The sequence below is a fragment of the Sus scrofa genome, chromosome 1 (genome assembly GCF_054392235.1).
Source record: "Sus scrofa isolate SSC_HxYL_T2T_F1_AM1 chromosome 1, Sscrofa_HxYL_maternal_Yorkshire_Landrace_v2.0, whole genome shotgun sequence".
NCBI lineage: Eukaryota > Metazoa > Chordata > Mammalia > Artiodactyla > Suidae > Sus > Sus scrofa.
Window position 1 is genome coordinate 246,953,110 of NC_139383.1, and position 20,409 is coordinate 246,973,518.

General features: G+C 40.3%; 1 protein-coding gene across 1 annotated transcript in view; it reads left to right on the forward strand.

Annotated features, from left to right (window-relative positions):
- UNC13B (unc-13 homolog B) overlaps positions 1–20,409 on the forward strand; it is a 239,668-nt gene that overhangs the window by 186,102 nt on the left and 33,157 nt on the right. Inside the window, 2 exon segments of the mRNA NM_001435262.1 lie at positions 16,527–16,573; positions 19,125–19,203. Coding sequence (NP_001422191.1) covers positions 16,527–16,573; positions 19,125–19,203 — 126 coding nt within the window.

Consider the following 20,409-nt stretch of genomic DNA (forward strand, 5'->3'; position numbering starts at 1 on the left):
TTATATATAGAATGGATAAACAACAAGGTCCTACTGGATAGAACAGGGAACTCTATTCAATATCTTGTAATAAACGATAATGCAAAAAGAATAACAATAAATAAGTAAATAAAATTACTTCTCCCAATCAAAATTAAATTTATCCAAAGATCATATGCTTTATTCATCTAATTTTAAATGTAAATGGGGTTGTCTTCTTATGCATATAACCTGATTAATCTTTCTAAGGCAAAATTAAAATTATGAAACATATTGTGTTGGCAAAGGTGTGAGAGAACACGCACACATACATTGCTAGTGGGATGGGAGTGGAAATTGATATAACCTCTAAGGAAGGCAACTGGCAAAATTTATCAGGATTATATATATATATCCTTTGAGCCCCAACGTGATTCCAGGAATACATGCTGCAGGTACATTTTCACATGTAGAAGGGAACATATGTTCAAGACTATTTTTGAAGCATTGTTTTTAATAGCAAAGATTGAAAACAATCTAAATGTTCGTTAAGAAAGGCTACTTAAATAATTTATTGGCACATTCAAACAATGGAATACAATATCATGCAGCTATGAAAAGGAAGAGGTACCTGTTAACTGAAATGAAAAGATATCTTTACATGAGAAAAAAAAAGGCGCAGAACACTGTGTATAAGATGCTTACATTTGTAGAAAAAAAAGAGTACACACACAAACCGGTGGTGTCTGTTTGTACATGTATAGAATATCTAACAAAGATGCATAAGAAACTGGTATGTGACTGCCCATGGGGAAAGGTATTAGGGGAAAAATTAATGCAGTGAAAGGAGATTTTCTACTGTATACCCTTTTATAATCTTTAGAATTTGAATAGTATCTATATAGCACCAAGTCATAAAACTACATTTAAAAAATGAACAATTAAAATCATGTTCCTTTTAAATATCCCTAGAACTGCACTGTATAGCTTATCAAAAAAGTCTAAATTCCTTCACTTGGCATTCAGACCATTTCAGGTGGTCCCTAGTTTATATTCCCAGGTTTATATTCCATTGTTCGACTATACTCCACCTAAAAGGAAAATGGTGTCTCACAAATTTGCCTTGTACTTTGTTTTTAACATATTCACATATACATGGTTCTTTCTAGTCTAAGGTGCTATGTTCACTGTATCACCCTGGCAAAATTTGCTTTATTCTTCAGCATATAGCCAAAATATCACCTCTTCCAGGAAGCTTTCTGTAATTCCTTGATTACAAGAGATTTCGGTCTCCTCTTAACTTTGCAGCCCCTTTTATTTTTCCTTGGGCATTTAGAAATTATATTAGGAGTTCCCATCGTGGCGCAGTGGTTAACGAATCCGACTAGGAACCATGAGGTTGCGGGTTCGGTCCCTGCCCTTGCTCAGTGGGTTAACGATCCGGCGTTGCCGTGAGCTGTGGTGTAGGTTGCAGACGTGGCTCGGATCCCGCGTTGCTGTGGCTCTGGCGTAAGCCGGTGGCTACAGTTCCGATTCAGCCCCTAGGCTGGGAACCTCCATATGCCGCGGGAGCAGCCCAAGAAATAGCAGCAACAACAATAAAAAAAGACAAAAAGACAAAAAAATAAATAAATAAATAAATAAAATAATTATAAAAAAAAAGAAATTATTATATTAAGCAACAATACAAACAACAAATATCAAAACAGTACTTCCTTATGGACTCCTTAAACCTTGGCAGCAGTAGATGTTAACATGGGCATCCAGAACACTGGAGCCAGTTCTTCAAGTTCTAGAATTTCCCTTTTGAGCTGACATCCTGCTCAATGATTCAGGAACTTGTGGTGCTCGTGGTAAGCAGGTGGTAGCAGCGGCAGAGATAATGAGAAGAAGGAGATTTTCTGAAACGCCAATAAGAAATCAAGCCAAAATTCTGGATACTTACCGAGACCCAGTCTGGTCTGAGGGCTACAGAGGGCATGGTAGAGAGGCTGCTGGGCATTGGCAGCATCCTTTTGGTGCTGGGTCCAGCCTGACTCTGGCACCATAGAGCAGGAGGAATAGAGCAAGGTTCAGAAATACCCAGGCCCACCTCTCTCCAACGCACTCTGGTTATAGAGTCTGCAGAAGCAGTCACCCTAACCTGGTAAACTGATTCAGTAAAACAGTGATGTTACCAGAGTGAAACATTTGAAAAAGTTCACTGCTCTACTTGAGACCTTTTAGGGCCTAAGTTTACTAGTACTATCTTACCACTAGTCTGAGTTATTTTTTTAATCTTTTTCCTTCTTTTTTATAAATGGGGAGGGTGTATATACCATGCAGTATTTTAAGCAATCAAACATGTATTACATTAAAATTCAATTTTTTCACTCCTACCAATATTAAGATAGCTTTTGCTAAGGCCATCATATGACCATCATATTGCCACTCTCTTAGTAACTTGACATAACTGATTACTTCTTTTTATTACAACAGCTTTTGGGGTATTTATATACCATAACATGCACCCTTAAAATCCCTTAAAAATGTGCAATTGAGTGGTTTCAGTATATTAAGAGTTATGCAACCATCAATTCTAGAACTTTTCTATCACCCCAAAAAGAACCCCCTAATGTATTAATGTCACTCTCCAGTCCACCTTTTCCCCAGCCTCTGGCAACTACTCATCCACTTTTTATTTCTATGACTTTGCCTGTTCTGGACATTGCATGTACATGGGTTTACATAATATATTGCCTTTACCGACTGGTTTCTTCAGCTTAACATAGTATTTTCAAGATTGACCCACGTGAGGAGTTCCCATTGTGGCTCAGTGGTTAACGAATCTGACTAGGAACCATGAAGGTTCGATCCCTGGCCTTTCTCAGTGGGTTAAGGATCCAGTGTTGCCGTGAGCTGTGGTGTAGGTTGCAGATGAGGCTCAGATCCCGCGTTGCTATGAATGGCTCCTCCTCATTCTCTCCTCCCCCCAGCCACTGGCAATCACCATTGTATTTTCTATCTCAATAAATTTGACCACTCTAGGTACCTCATACAATGTGTATTTGCAAAATATTTGTCCTTTTGTGACTGGCTTATTTCACTTGGCATAATGTCTTTGAAGTTCCTCTATGTTGTAGCATGTGTCAGAATTTCCTTCCTTTTTAAGTCTGAATACTATTCAGTTGTGTGTATACATACTACAGTTATTTTATCCAGTCATCCATCAGTGTACACTTACTTGGGTTTCTTCTACTTTTTGGCTATTGCAAATAATATTGCTACAAACATGGGTGCACAAATGTGTTTTGAGTTCTTGCTTTCATTTCTTTTGGGTATATACCCAGAAGTGGCACTGCCAGATCATATGGTAATTCTTATTATTTTTGAGGAATTGCCATATTATTTTCCGCAACAGCTGCACCGTTTTACATTCCCATCAACAGTGTACAAAAGTTCCAGTTTCCCCACATCCTTGCTCAGTAACACTTGTTATTTCCTGGTTGTTTTCATTTGTTTATTTTGTGTTGTTTTATAATAGCCATCATAGTGGGTGTGAAGTAGAGTGTAAAAGTTTTAAATTTTGATGAAGTTCAGTTTATCTATTCTTGTGTTGGTTTTGCTTTTACTTTCATAGCTAAGAAACTATTGTCTAATCATTGTCACAAAGATTTATTCTCATTTTTTTCTCAATGTTTTGTAGTTTTATTTAGCTCTTACGTTTAGGGCTATGATTTTTTCATAAACTATTTTGGCTCTTTATTTATTTTTTTAGGGCTGCACTCATGGCATATGGAGGTTCTAAGGCTAGGGGTCCATTGGAGCTGTAGCCGCTGGCCTATGACACTGCCACAGCAACATCATATCCAAGCCAAGTCTGCAACCTATACCACAGCTCATAGCAGCACTGGATCTTTAACCCACTGAGCAAAGCCAGGGACCAAACCTGTATCTTAATGGATGCTAGTCAGATTTGTTTCTTTTCTTTTTTTTTAAAACCTTTTTTTTTTTTGGCTACACCCACAGCACGTGGAAGTTTCTGGGCCAGGGATTGAACACATGCCACAGCAATGACCTAAGATGCTGCAGTGATAACACTGGATCCTTAACCAACTACGCCACAAGAGGAACTCCCCAGATTCATTTCTGGTGAGCCACACTATAACTCCCTGTGATTCACTTTGAATTGATTTTTGTATATGGTGTGAGATAGGGATCCAGCTTCACTCTTGAGAATGTGTATGTCTAATTCTCCCAGCATTACTTGTTGAAAAAGAATATTCTTTATTCATCAAATCATCAAAAAATCAACTGGCCATAAGGGTAAGAGTTTATTTCTGGATTCACAATTCTATGTCATTATTCTTTAGTCTATTCTTAGGTCTCAATTTCTTCTTTTTGAAACACTTTCTTCACTTGGCTTCCAGAACACCTCTCTGTCTTGGTTCTCCTCCAACATTAATTTTCTTTTTATTGCTCAGTGAATTTTATTACATTTATAATTGTAGAACTATCATCACAACCCAATTTTATAGTATGTCCATCCCAAACCCCCAGTGTATCCCCCTACCCCCCAACCTGTCTCATTTGGAAGCCATGAGTTTTTCAAAGTCTGTGAGTCAGTATCTGTTCTGCAAAGAAGTTCATTGTGTCCTTTTTTCAGACTGCACATGTCAGTGAAAGCATTTGATGTTGGTGTCTCATTGTATGGCTGACTTCACTTAGCATGATAATTTCTAGGTCCATCTATGTTGCTGCAAATGCCATTATTTTGTTCCTTTTAATGGCTGAGTAATATTCCATTGTGTGTATGTACCACATCTTTATCCATTCCTCTGTTGATGGACATTTAGGTTGTTTCCACGTCTTGGCTATTGTATATAGTGCTACAGTGATCATTGGAGTATATATCTTTTCGAGTCATGGTTTTCTCTGGTTAGATGCCCAGGAGTGGGATTGCTGGTAATTCTACTTTCAGTTTTCTGAGGAATCTCCATACTGTTTTCCACAGTGGTTGCACCGATTTACAATTCCACCAACAGTGTAATAGGGTTCCTTTTTCTCCACATCCTCTCCAGCGTTTATTGTTTGCATACTTTTTTTGCCTTTTCTAGGGCCGCTCCCATGGCATATGGAGGGTCCCAGGCTAGGGGTCTAATTGGAGCTGTAGCTGGTGGCCTATGCCAGAGCCACAGCAACTTGGATTCCAAGCTGCATCTGCGAAACTACAACACAGCTAACGGCAACGCCAGATCCCCAACCCATTGAGCAAGGCCAGGGATCGAACCCTCAACTTCATGGTTCTTAGTTGGGTTTGTTAACTACTGAGCCACGACAGGAACTCCAGTTTGCTGACTTTTTGATGATGGCCATTCTGGCCTGTGTAAGGTGGTACCTCATAGTGGTTTGATTTGCATTTCTCTAGTAATTAGTAATGTCAAACATCTTTTCATGTGTTTTTTGGCCATCTGTATGTCTTCTTTGGAGAACTGTCTGTTTAGATCTTCTGCCCATTTTTTCATGGGGTGGTTTATTTTTTTGGTCTTGAGCTGTGGAAGGTGTTTATAAATTTTGGAGATTAATCCCTTGTCAGTTGATTCACTTGCAAAGATTTTCTCCCATTCTGTGGGTTGTCTTTTCATTTTGTTTAGGGTTTCCTTTGCTGTGCAGAAACTTTTAAGTTTAATTAAATCCCATTTGTTTATTTTTGTTTTTATTGTCATTACTCTAAGAGGTGGATCTGAGAAGATGTTGCTATCTATAGTTTATGTCAGAGAGTGTTTGGCCTATGTTTTCCTCTAAGAGTTTTTATAGTATCTGGTCTTATATCTAGATCTTTAATCCACTTTGAGTTTATTTTTGTGTGTGGTGTTAGGAAGTGTTCTTATTTCATTCTTTTCCATGTGGCTGTCCAGTTTTCCCAGCACTACTTGTTGAAGGGGCTGTCTTTTCTCCATTGTATATTCTTGCCTCATTTGTCATAGATAAGTTGACTGTAGTTGCCTGGGTTTAATTCTGGGGTTTCTATCCTGTTCCACTGATCTATATTTCTTTGTGTCAATACCATATGGTTTTGAGGACTGTGGCTTTGTAGTATAGTCTGAAGTCTGGGAGCCCGATTCCTCCAGCTCCATTTTTCTTTTTCAGGATGTCTTTGGCTATTTTGGGTCTTTTGTGCTTCCAAACAAACTTAAAATACTTTGTTTGAGTTCAGTGAAAAATGTCCTTGGTAATTTGATAGGGATTGCATTGAATCTATAGATTGCCTTGGGTAGTATAGTCATTTTGATAATGCTGAATCTTCCAATCCAAGAGCATGATATGTCTTTCCATCTACTTGTGTCATCTTTGATTTCTTTCATCAGCATCTTATAGTTTTCAGAGTACAGGTCTTTTGTCTCTTTAGGTAGGTTTATTCCTAGGTATTTTATTCTTTTCAATGTGATTTAAATGGGATTGTTTCCCTAATTTCTCCTTCTGATCTTTTGTGATTAGTATATAGAAATGTAGTCAATTTCTCTGTATCAATTTTGTATCCATAGACTTTGCCAAATTTATTGATGAGCTCTCATAGTTTTATGGTAGCATCTTTAGGATTCTCTAGGTATAGTATCATGTCATCTGTAAATAGGGATAGTTTTACTTTGTCCTTCCCAATTTGGATTCCTTTTATCTCTTTTTCTTCTCTGACTGCTGTGGCAAGGACTTTCAAAACTATGTTGAATACTTGTGGTGAGAGCAGGCATCCTTGTCTTGTTGCTGATCTCAGTGGGAATTCTTTCAGCTTTTCACCATTGGGAATGGTGTTAGCTGTGGATTTGTCATATATGGCCTTTATTATGTTGAGGTAGGTTCCCTCTATGCCCACATTCTGAAGAGTTTTTATCAGAAATGGGTGTTGGGTTTTGTCAAAGGCTTTTTCTGCATCTATTGAGAGGATCATATGGTTTTTATTTTTCAGTTTGTTAATGTGGTATATCGCACTGATTGATTTGTAGATATAGAAGAATCCTTGCATCCCTGGGATAAATCCCATTTGATTATGGTATACAATCCGTTTAATGTATTGTTGGATTCAGTTTGCTAGTATTTCGTTGAGGATTTTTGCATCTATGTTCATCAGGGAAATTGGTCTGTAATTTTCTTTTTTGTGGTATCTTTGTCTGGTTTTGGTATCAGGGTGATAGTGGCCTCATAAAATGAGTTTTGGAGTGTTCCTTCCTCTTCAGTTTTTGCAATAGTTTCAGAAGGATAGGTGTTAGCTCTTCTCTAAATGTTTGGTTGAATTCTCCTGTGAGGCCATCTGGTCCTGGACTTTTGTTTCTTAGAAGTTTTTTCATCACAGTTTCAATTTCAGTACTTGTGAATGGTCTGTTCGTCTTTGCTATTTCATCTTGGTTTAATCTTGGAAGATTGTACTTTTCTAAGAATTTGTCCATTTCTTCTAGGTTTTCCGTTTTATTGGTGTATAGTTGCATGTAGTAGTCTCTTATGATCCTTTGTATTTCTGTAATGTCTGTTGTAACTTCTCCTATTTCATTTCTAATTTTATTGATTAGAGGCCTCTCTCTTTTTTTTTTTCTTGATAAGTCTGGCTAAGGGTTTATCAATTTAGTTGATATTTCCAAAGAACTAGGTTTTAGTTTCGTTGATCTTTTCTGTGGTTTTCTTTGTTTCTATTTCATTTATTTCTGCTCTGATTTTTATGATTTCTTTCCTTCTGCTAACTTTAGGTCTTGTCTGTTCTTCCCTCCGTAGCTGCTTTTGATGTAAATTTAGGTTGTTTATTTGAGCTTTTTCTTGTTTCCTGAGGTGGGGTTGTATTTCTATAAACTTCCCTCTTAGAAATGCTTCTGCTGCATTCCATATGTTTTGGAGTGTGGTATCTTTGTTGTCATTTGCTTCTAGGAATTTTTTAATTTCCTCTTTGATTTCTTCTGTGATCCATTGGTTATTTAGTAGCATGTTGTTTAGTCTCCATGTGTTTGTGTTTTTTCCAGTGTTTTTCTTGTTGATTTCTAGTCGTATAGCATTGCAGTCGGAAAAGATGCTTGATATGATTTCAATTTTCTTAAAGTTACCAAGGCTTGATTTGTGGACCAGAATGTGATCAATACTAGAGAATGTTCCGTGTGCATTTGGGAAGAATGTGTAGTCTGCTCCTTTTGAATGGAATGTCCTATAAACATCTATTAAGTCCATCTGGTCTAATGCTTCATTTAGGGCCTGTGGGTTTTTTTGTTGTTGTTGTTGTTGTTGTTGATTTCCTGTCTGGATGATCTGTCCATTGCTGTAAGTTGGGTGCCAATGTCTGCCGCTCTCATTGTGTTATTGTCAATTTCTTCTTTTAAGGTTGTTAGCAGTTGCCGTATATATTGAGGTGATCTCATGTTGGGTGCATGTATATTTACAATTGTTATACTTTGGTCTTGGATTGACCCTTTGATCATTATCTAATGTCCTTCTTTGTCTTTCATAATATTCTTTATTTTAAGGTCTGTTTTGTCTGATGTGAGTATTGCTGCTCCAGCTTTATTTTGATTCCCGTTTTTATGGAATATTTTCTTCCATCCTCTCATTTTCAATTTGTATGTGTCCTTAGAAGTAAGGTGGGTCTCTTGAAGACACCATATATATATATATATATATATCTTATTTTTGTATCCATTCAGCCAGTCTGTGTCTTTTGGTTGGAGCATTTAGTCCATTAACATTTAAGGTAATTATTGATATGTATGTTCTTATTGCCATTTTATTAATTGTTTTGGATTTGTTTTTGTTTGCTTGTTTGTTTTGTCTTTCAGCCTTTTCTAGGGCTGCATCTGTGTCATATGGAGGTTCCCAGGCTGGGCATATAATCAGAGCTGCCAGCCTATGCCATAGCCACAGCAATGCCAGATCCAAGCCGCATCTGAGACCTGTACCACAGCTCACGAAACCACCAGATCCTTAACCCCCTGAGCAAGACCAGGGACGAACCCGCAACCTCATGGTTCCTAGTTGGATTTGTTAACCACTGAGCCATGACGGGAACTCTTAGATTTGGCTTTGTTGCTCTTTTTTCTTCCCTTCTCTTGTTCTCTCCTCTTGTGGTTTGATGACTATCTTTAGTGTTGTATTTGAGTTGATTTTTCTTATTTGTGGGTATCAATTTAGATTTTTAGTTTGCAGTTGCCCTGATGTTTCGATATAGGAGTCTATATATATAGAGGTTGTTTTATGTTGTTGGTCTCTTAACTGCAAGTGCATCTCCAGTGTCCTGCATTTGTACCCCCCTCTTCTCACGATTTCTGATTTTGGTAGCACAATTGTTCATGGATGATTTCCTATGTTTATCATATATTTGCCTTTACTGATAAGCCTTGTCAGTTGTGGTATATTTGTTTCTAGTTGTGGCCTTTTCCTTTCTGCTTAAAGAAGTTCTTTTAGTATTTGCTGTAAAGCTGGTTTACGTTGCTGAATTCTCTCAACTTTTGCTTATCTGTAAAGCTTTTGATTTCTCCTTCAAATCTGAATGAGAGCCTTGCTGGGTAGAGTAATCTTGCTTGGAGTTTTTTTCCTTTCATCACGTGAAGTATATCATGCCACTCCCTTCTGGCCTGCAGAGTTTCTGCTGAAAAATCTGCCAATAACCTTATTGGGGTTCCCTTGTGTGTTACTTGTTTGTTTTCCCTAGCTGCTTTCAATATTTTTCTCTTTGTCTTTAATTTTGGTCAGTTTGATTAATATGTGTCTCGGTGTATTCCTTCTTGGGTTTATTTTATATGGTACTTGTCGCACATCCTGGATTTGAGTGAATGGTTCCTTTCCCATGTTAGGGAAGTTTTCAGCTACTATCTCTTCCAATGTTTTTTCTATCCCTTTCTCTCTCTCCTCTCCTCTGGTACCGTGTAATGCAGATGTTGGTGCATTTAACATTGTACCAGAGTTCATTTAGACTGTCTTCATTTCTTTTCAATCTTTTTTCTCTTTTCTGTTCTGCATCTGTGATTTCCACTAGTCTGTCCTCTACCTCACTTATTTGTTCTTCTGCCTCCTGTATTCTGCTGTTGGCTGCTTCTAATGAATTTTTTATTTCAGTTATTGTATTTTGCATCTCTCCTTGCTTAAGTTTTAAATCTTGAATTTCTTCACTCAGTGTTTGGTGTAATCAATCTTTGCCTCCAGTTTATTTCCAATGTCTTGCATCATCTTCAGCATCAACAGTCTAAAGTCTTTTTCCTGGAGGCTGATAATCAGATAACTTAGCTGTTTTTCTGGGGTTTTTCTTTCTCCCTTTTCTGAGTTGTAGTTCTCTGTGTTTTCATTTTTATAGGTTTTTGTTGTGTTGTCCTTTTTACAGATAATAGAGTTGTAGCCTCTCTTAGTTCTGATGTTTGCCCCCCTTGTGGTTGAAGTTGGTGCAGGGGCTTGCTGTAGGCTTCCTGATGGGAGGGACTGGTGTCTGCCCACTGGTAGGTGGGGCTGATTCCTATCCCTCTGGTGAATGGAGCTTTGTTTCTCAGTGAGATTAGAGGTTGGTGTGTGCCTGGGGGTCTTTAGGCAGTCTGTTTACTGATGCGTGGGGCAGGAATATTGTTTTGGCCTGGGGTTTCCCAGTGCTGATGGGTAGGGCCATATTTTCCCAAAATGGCCACCTCTAGAGGAGCACACGCTGATGAATTTTTCCCGAGATGTTTGCCCCCAATGAACCTCCCCCACAATGAGCCACAGTAACCCCCTGTTTTCCCAGGAGATCCTCCAAGAACTGCGGTCAGGTCCAAACCAGATTCTTCTGGAGTCTCTGCTTTGCCATGGGACCCAGTGTACACGAAAACCTGTATGTGCCTTTCAAGAATGGGGTCTCTGTTTCACCCAGTCCCGTGGAGCTCCTGTGCACAAGCCCCACTGGCCTTCAATGCTAGATGCTATGGGGGCTTTTTCTCCCAATGCCAGATCCCCAGGCATGGGGACCTGACGCAGAGCTCAGAACTCTCACTCCTGTAGGTGAGTCTCTGTGATACAGTTACTTTCCAGTCTGTGGCTGCCCACCCAGTGGTATGGGGTTGCTTACATCATGTGATCACCCCTCCTACCATGTTGATGTGGCCCCATCTTTGTCTTCCGGAGTAGAATATCTATTGGAAAGTTTCCAGTCCATTTGGTTCAAGGTCATTCAGCATTTGTTTGTAATTTTGTTGTTTTCATAAAAGAAGTTGAGCTCTATTTCTTCTATTCAGCCATCTTAATCCTGTCTCCTCCTCCAACATTATTGATCATTCCTTCCTATGTCATTTCGCTGGTCCCTCTTTATCTTTCCAACCTTGCAGTATCCCAGGATTCAATCCTGACTTCATTTTTTAATTCATACTCACTTCCTAGGTAATCTCTTTTAGTCTCATGTATTTCATAATCATAAGCATTCCCAGATTTATATCTCTGGCCTAGACACCTTCCAGAAACACCAGACTCCATATCTACTTAATATCAACATTTGCATATAAATAGGCATCTCAGATTTGATATATCCAAAATCCTTTTCCCCAAGCCCCTGCCAAACCTGCTTTTCCTATATAGTCTTTTTTACTAGTAAATGGAAACACCATTCTCTCTCTCTCTTTTTATTGCCATGCCCACAGAATGCTGAATTCCCAGGCCAGGGATTGAACTCATGCCACATCAGTAACCAGAGTCACAGCACTGACAATGCCAATCCTTAACCCACTGAGCCCCCAGGTAATTCCCAGAAACTCTGCTCTTACAGCTAGCCACTCCTAGCTCAAATCCATAGAGATATTCTTGACTTCTTATTTTCTTTCACAATTCATATCCAATCAATTAGTACATTTTGCCTGCTTTGCCTTTAAAAAACAATCCCAAATCTTACCAGTAACATCCTTATGTAAGTCATTTTCTCTTGTGTAGGTGATTGCAGTGGTCTAACTGGTCTCTCTGCTTCTACCCTTGTTCCTCTACAGTCTGTTCTCCCAAACGAGAATAATCCTCATAAAACATGAGTTAGATAATATCACTTCTCTGTTCAAAACCTTCCACTTGTTCTTCTGTCTCTCTCAAAATGAAAGCCACTATGCCTATCAGGGCCTGTAGAGCCCTATTTGAACTGGTACGCTGTGACACCAACTATGCTGTCACCCTAGGCTTTGCACTTGCTGTGTGTTCTGACTGGAACACATTTCTCCTAGAACTCTGAATAGCTTCTTTACTCATTTCCTTCATGTCTCTGCTTAGAAGTTGCTTTATCAATGAGGCCTCCCTGACAACTTTTTATAAATTTTAATATAAATTATAACATCACCACAGGAACAATTATCTTTTCCCTTTACCTGAATTTATCAGCAGAGTTCCTGTCACATGTGATACAAGTATTTCCAGGTCCTGGAATCAGAGAGGCTAGAGTTTTTTGTTTGTTTAGGGTTTTTTATTTGTTTGTTTGTTTGTTTGTTTTGGCTATACCAGCAGCCAGGACTTGAATCCGAGCCACAGCTGTGACCTATTCCAGAGCTGTGGTGACACCAGATCCTTAACACACTGTACCACAGGTGAAACTCCCAGAGTGTTTTTTTGAATTTTGGCTTTGCCATTTGCTGTGATTTTAGGCAAATTTCTTAACATCTCTAATCTTCAGTTTAATCATTAAAATAATGGAGATGATAGTATTTACCCAGTAGAATCATGAGAAATAGATGAGTTCACTCAAATACCAGATATGCAGTGTGTTTATTTACTGTTAGCTATTGTCATCTTCTCCATCATCATTATTAGTTGTCTGCTCCTCCTAATAGAATAGAAGTTTCTCAGGGTCAGGATTCACTGCTGCATCCCTGGCACTGAAAACAGAGCCTAGTGTGCAGTAGGTTCTCAATAAGTATTTAAGAAATGAATCCTTACAATAATCCTGGGAAGTAGCTGCTCTTATCCTCTTTTTACAGATAAGGAAATGCAGGCTCAAATAAGTTGAATGCCTCAAGTCTTTTGACTCCCAAGTACAATGGAATTAAGATTGTTTTAACAATGAGGAAGTATGTCACTTCCTTATAAGATGGACTGTCTGAAAGAGTGAGATCATTCTTAAGGGTCAGGGATTTTCCTGTAAAGCAGGTGTTCTGTAGACATAAATTGAAAACTAAATCCTAGTGGAAAAATCCTAAGGCATTTTAGGAAGTTGGGAATCACAAAAAAAAAAAAATTATTTCTAACAAGAAAAGGCTTTTTTGAAGAAAAAAAAAAAAGAAAATGTTTGTCCAATGGGTGGGACAAACTGAAGGACTAATACAGAAGTTATTTGGAGTCTGGAAAATGCTACAGGCTGTTGGCTAGGAGGCTCTCTTTTCTTTGGTGAAGGCAAAAGACATGTTCGTAGAAAAGCTGTTGTTCTCTAAGTCCTAGAAGTTAGGTTCCTTTCACTACATACAAATGCTAGGTGCTAGGAGATGTGTTAAACCCTCTGGGTACAAAGGAAAAATAATACAGTCTGTATAATTCTTGCTCTCAAGAAGTTCACAAGGTATAAAGGGAGATGTTTATACAGACAAATAACAAGGAGAGAGTACTGATAGCATACTGTCATAGAAGGGTGCACAAAGAAGCATGGGCATCATGGGTATATAGTAGAAAGCACCACATTCTGTTTTTGAGAGGAAGGCAGACAAATTTTCACAGAGGCATTATCTGAGATAAGTCTCAAGACTAAGTCTGAGCTCACTGAATAGATGTAAGAGGCCAGATCAAGGAGAGCCTTGATGGACTTGTCATAGATTGGATTTTATGCTTTAGGCATTATAGGGAACTCTGGGAAGAATAGAAGGACACAATGGAAGTAACTCTTGACGTGATGTGTACAATATATTTAAGATAAATTTAAGATAGTGGAGGAAGAGAGATACCTTTAACAGGGTCAGTTAAAGTGTTCCTTACCTAGTTTCCTTTTTCTTTTCTTTTTTTCTCTGTCCTTTGGGTTTTATAGCCAAACCTGGGATATTCTAAACTAAAAAGCAAGGACCAGCAAATACAAGAAGTAAGGATTCTGGAAGCTAGGCTCTATGAACTGCCCAGTTGTTCAGAGGACCTCTCCCTCTCCTCCATGTCCCTTGAGATTTAGCTGGCATTTTCTTTAGGCTCCCAGATATAGGAATGAATCTACTAACCTCTCTGCCCTTTTTTTTCCCCTGCTCTTTCTCTCCTTGCAGAAGAAAAGCGAGGAGCCCTTCAGGTTATACTCTGGCCCTTTGGGGTCCTTTTTGTTGTCACTTCTCTCCCCTTCCTCCTGAGCTCTGTGCGTGTGTGTGTTTGTGCGTGTGTGTGCGCGTGTGTGTGCATATGATCTATGCCTCTGAGCTCTGGCTCATGCATCTTGTCTGTTTTTCCTGAAAGCAGTTTGTGTGCATGCTCCGTGCCCGTGTGTGCTCTTGCAAATATCCCTGGAGCACAGGGTGAGAATGTGTGTGCCAGCATGGTATACATTCATTGTAGCATGTGTGTGCTTAGACTTGGACTCAATTAAACTCCCCCACACACTAATTGCCCTCCTCTTTTCTTACTCTGCGCAGTGTGTGTCCAGTTTCTACTTGTTGCTGCAGATTGGCATATGCTGTAATCCCTCGCAGAGCCCAGCATGCACACATACTTTGAATTTGAGAGCAGGAGCTGCTGTAGGCATTTTGTGCCTTTTGCCTGGAGCCTAAGTGTGAATGTGCTTTTATGCTTCTGAATAGGCTTCCTGGTCTCTCTGTGAGCACAAGCTTCTATAGACCTGTGATGTGGTTTCCCCATGCCGTGTGAATGCATAGTGTATCAGTGTTCTGTGCCTGCAAGCACTTGTTCTTGAAGACAGTAATATTTTGCTTTGGCAGTGACTTGGGCCCTAGTGAACAATAAATCCTCCCCCATGGGTGTGTGCACATGTTCTGTAGCCCTATGTGCAAGATCCATGGTCACCTATGTTTCCTCAGGTGCAAGTCATGTCTGTGAAGGTACCTCCTATTGGTACTTTGTCTAGACCTCCTCTGGATCACTCAGCCCTCCTTCTGTTCCTTGTGTGTGCATGCTCTATGCTGCGTCTGCAGGATTCTGCAGACTTGCTGTCCCTCCCACCCCCCTGCCCAAGCACAGGAAATGTGTTATCTGAGCCTGTGAACCTTGCCTGCCAAAGACTTTTTGTGACTTTGTTTCCTTAAGCCCAGTGGTTTCTGGCAAACATCTAATTCTAGGTAGGAAATAACAGTCTGCTCAGTGCAGTGACTTTTTCCAAAGGGAGGATAAGTTCTGATTGATAGGATCAGGGAATTTAGGAATGGGCTACTCTCACATGCAACCTTAAGAGACTTGATTCAGCCACTTCTGGCTGCCTTTTGGGCCTGGCCTTTGCTCCACCATATCATCCCACTCACAGAACCAGGGCAGGAGGTGGAAGCAGCGAAATGTGCTCATGAAGGACTATAGGCAGTAGACAGGCTTGATTTGAGTACCAGCAACTGAAGGGTCTTACTGAGAAGGGTCCTGAGTCCAAAGTTCATCCTGCACCTACTGCTTACCAACTTTTACATCACCCATTAGTCTTTCCTACCTCTCATATTTTACTACTTGCCCCTCATTTTGTCTATAACTTCTCCCATCCTTAGCCCTCCCAAACTTTACCCCCTCTCTAGAGCTAAATAGCTTACTTGTACCTCCCTTGTTCTGGAGCTCATTTGCTCCAGGATGGTTAGCTGGAGCCCAGGTCTCAGGTGGTGGGGAAGTTGGGGTGGAGGAGCAGGAAGCCGCAGACCTGCCCATACTAAGTCTGTTGAGCCTACACAGCATGTACCATTGGTTCTCTGGAGAGGCTTGGCAGCTTTGGAACTCTCTCTGTACACTGCTTGAAGGATTTACTGTGGGGTTTTTGCACAGAAACCTTTAAAAAGTGTTTTCCAGCTATTCCTTCCTTGAATTAGTTGGTGCCCCAATTTTCAACTTCTTATTGTAGAGCTCATAAAATTCACCAGTGATGATCCAAATGTCTAATCTGCCCTGGGTTCTCTTGTTTTATGGAGTTTATCAAATGTGGAGGGTACTCAGTGTCAGTGATTTAGGGCTTCGAGGCACCTAAGCCAAGTCAAATTGAAAGATAACATAGGAATCCAGAAAGACCAGGTCTGACTGAGACAGTTAAGATAATTTAAGAATATAGCTGAAAGAAAGACCAGATTCTAAATGAAATTGTCCTTTTAGGCCTGGAAACCTAAATGGGCCCTTCTCCTGGCCTTAGCTAACTGTTATATATACAGTGGGTTATGTGAGGGGCCTATCGATTCTGGCAACTCTCACGCTCCCGGTGGACCTTAGTCCTAGGATCTCAGTGGGCTTGGCCTTCCTTATATTCTCCCCATTCACTGGGGAAAAAGGAGGTGAAGTACTGTTTCAGCAGTCTGCTTGTTTCCCTGGCTGATCAAATGAGACATCAGGCTGGGTATGTCACCAGTGGGGTATGTGACCTGCACTGCTGCGAGCTTCCTACTTTTTACTGCTCATTGCCTGACCAAAAAAAAAAAAAAAAAAATAGCAGTCCCCCATCTTTCCAGGATCTAACTTTTTTCTATCTCTTTTAAAAGATTCCAGATGATGGTGACCCCTCTTTGCCTCAGTGGCTCCCAGAAGGGTAAGTATTGTGCTACAAGATTTCTGTGAATTTTATACAGTCTCTTATACTACTAGCTTTTCTCTTGGGAAGCAGAAGAATCAACTTTATCAGCTGGATTCGGGGAAGGAAGAGGTTCCACTGTAGAGACTCTTTGGTTCTCTGGGGCAGAGGAGAGAACTCTGCAGACTGATTCCTCAGAAACAGAAAAGAGCTTTGCAGAGTGATTCCCCTGGAGCAGGGGAGGGACCTTTGGGGCTCCTCTATCCTTAGGCTAGAATGATGTATTGCATCATAATGGTGATATTCCCTTCATTTATGAGAATGAGGAAATTAGAAAAATATCTGTGTTTAGAGACAGTTTCCTTCTATTCTGTTGTTCATAGTGTAGCTGATTAGATTACTCCCTGGGCTCCATCCTACTTTAGCTGTTATGAGTCACCTACATACTCCATTCCACTCTAGTGAAGACAGAAGTAGCATCCCTTACGAGCTCTGTGTATTCTGTTTCTTGTCTGGGAGTTTCAGACCCATGTGATTGCACCAGAGAGTCACTTTAAACTGCTCAACTGCTGCCTGTAACTGACTATTCTTAAGAGAGAAAAGAGATTAAGTGCCCCTCCCATTCCAGTGTACACTTCTCAAAATTACTTCTCAGGATCTTCCTTCTCTCTTTGTCCCACAAAAGCCTTTTGACATCAGAATTCTCAGTGGCTGCCTCCTCTTGCTTCTCACCAGGGAAGAAAAAAGATCATATCAAAAAGTTACCTACTACATTTTTACATGCTCCTTTTCCTTGTGATTTTTCTTTTTTATAGCAAAAGTTAATCATGTGAATGAGCAACCCTTTTTTCTTTTGTCAAAAGCTCATCTTTGTTGCAGAAAAACTTCTTGGCTTATGTGGGATGTTTTATGGTTTTTTTATGCCGCAAACTTGGGGCACCAGTTGCTTCTTCAACAGCCCTTCTTCAGGGCTTTAGCTCCTTTCTTCAAATAATTGTTTTTTTCTTTTTAGGGCCACACATGTGGCATATGGAAGTTCCCAGGGGCTAGGGGTTGAATAAGAGCTGTAGTCGTGGGCCTACACCACAGCCACAGCAATGCAGGATCCGAGCTGAGTCTGCGACCTACACTGCAGTTCACGGCAATTCTGGATCCTTAACCCACTGAGCAAGGCTAGGAACTGAATCCGCATCCTCATGGATACTAGTTGGGTTTGTTACCACTGAGCCACAATGGAAACTCACAGGCTATTTTATTTAATTTAAAAAAATGTTTGGCCACACCCATGGCATGTGGAAGTTCCTGGACCAGGGATCAAACCCTTGCCAAAGCAGTGACCCAAACTGCTGCAGTGAAAATGCTGGATCCTTGACCCACTGTGCCACAAGAGAACTCCTCCAGGCTGTTTTAAAACGGAGCCATGCAGTGATTTTTCTAAATGCCTCCCTATTGTCAACTTTCCATTGCTTCAGCTTAATCCTTGAAAGTTGTCAAAAGTTTGGAACTTGTGTAGCTGTGGTAGTCTTATTGAGAACAAAGTTCACTGCCTGCATTCAGGAAGCTAGATGTTTAGAAATCAACACTGCTGATAATTGAAAGGTCAGAGAGATTTTGTAGTTCATCCCCCTCGTTTTATAGAAGTGATACTGAGACCCAAAGAGAGGAAGGAATTTCAGCAGAGGACATGGATTAAGTTGGAGGTAAAATTCGGGTTATCTCTATGAGAATGTTGTTCTTTTTGAGAAATTCTGTTTTTTTAAATTGCATATTATTATAGAAGAACAAGCAAAGAACAATGATATTAATAAGTATAAAAGAAGTATACAAGTTTTAGACATCTCAAATTGCTCCAGCTGTAATTTTTTCCCATTGACATGACCATAATGCTAAGCCAGACTCAGAGTCTCTTTGCTGTTTCCTTCCTAAATGGTCTCCCACAACCACCATCCAAATGATCTTTTGAAGTCTCCCATTCATTTCCCCTGCATCTGCTTGAGTATGCAGGTTCCTTTTTCCATGGAGACCCTTTTTCTTCAGAAGGCTTGGATGACAGAATTGGTGACCCTTTTACCCAGATTGGGGAAGGTTTCCTTTCTACATGTTACTGACTGGCAGTCTTGCTCACATGAGCAGCAGCTCTTATGTAGAACTATTCCTGTGGGTTCTGTTCTAGCACAGGTCAGGAAAGACTAACCTTGAGGGATCAGTGTCTCTGGCCTGAGTTTAGAGAGGAGCTATCTTAACCACCAGTTCTTACCTTGCTTTATGGAGCACAAGCGCCTTCAGATAAACAAAGGAGCCTTGGACTGGCACTGTGGGATAAAAAAGATCTCAGTCCTTGGCTAAAAACCTTAGAAGGAGACACTGAGAGCAGATTCCATTGCTCATCATTTCATGGCTTTATTTCCCTCCCTCACTTTCTGTCCTCCTTACCCCTCTCAAAGGCACATGGCAGAGATCTCAGTTCATCTTCTTCTGGGGCGAGGGTGAACAAGGAGAATGGAACACTGAACGTGCTAGTAACACAAGGCGGGACTGAAGATCCTGACATATTTTCCTCTCTCCCCAGGCCAGCTGGAGGGCTCTATGGCATTGATAGCATGCCAGATCTACGCAGGAAGAAGCCACTGCCACTTGTCAGCGATCTGGTGAGTAAGGACTCCTGTGCAGGCTTAGGCTGTAGCCTTAGGATATCTCCCACTGGGACTCGGCAAGCTGTCAGGACTGGAAGTGGGGCATTTAGTCGCTCACTGAGACTTAGTGATGGCTTCAGTGGGACCTTAAATTACCTCACTCCCTTGTCAGAGCCCGAGGTGCTCCATTAGCTCAAACTCCTGCCTGGCACATTTATAGCTTGAACCCTCAAAGCTGGGCTCTGGAGTCATCTTCTAGTTATGCATCCTCTAGTTATCTCTTTGGCCTCCTTTGATGGCCTGTAATGCAAGCTTCCTCTGGTTCTGACCTAGATCACTGCCCTTCATGTGTGATAAGCATGACCAGTGTGACTCCTTCTTGGAGGTCAGGTGGAAGTCTCCCAAGACACGGGCTTTCTAGGCTATCTCTGTACTCCTAGTCCTTTACCTAGTGTCTAGCATTGAGAGGTAGTGATAAAAATTTGTGGAATTGAATTGAAACAGGTTTAGGAGTTACAGCTGATCTCAGGACTTCCAGGATGACCAGAAGCTCCCATGTGAGGTTATACCTCCTAAGACAGAATCACCTCAAAGAATTTTCTGTAGTTTGGCAGGTAGTAAGGGTGGAGTGGAGCCCAGGTCCTCCCAGAGTCCCAGAGCCATAAGTTTAGCAAAGCCTGAACCTTTTTCTTATTTTCATTTTCTACTTCTATTTTCTTTTTCTTCTCCCTGTTCAATCTATTTTGTTTTTTTTTTCTGTCCACTCCTTTTTCCATTTCTGTTGCATTCTGTGCTTTTTTTTTTCTCACCAGTTTCTCCCTCCTTAGTTGACTGAATAGAAGCATCCCCTGCTATTTTCTCTTCATCATTTCTTTCTTTCCTTCCTTTCCCCCTTGCTATTTGTATACCTTTCTCTTTTCCTCCTTTCCAAAGCATCTCTTCTCCCACCAACTCTTCATCAAGCTGTTCAGATGAAGATAAATTCTGATGTCATCTCTTTATTACCTTCTTCCTTGTCTTTCATCTTCATTTCTTCCTAATTTTTCTCATCCTCTGTTCCCTCTTTGCTCAATAGCTTTTTTTTTTTTTTTTTAAACTTAACTGATTGGGTAGAAGTATCTTATTCATTTCTTGTTTCCCCTCGTCTGTCTTTTAACCTTGCCCATATTTCACTTTATGGCATAATTCTTCTAGGCTATGGACCCTGGTCAGCTGTCTGGG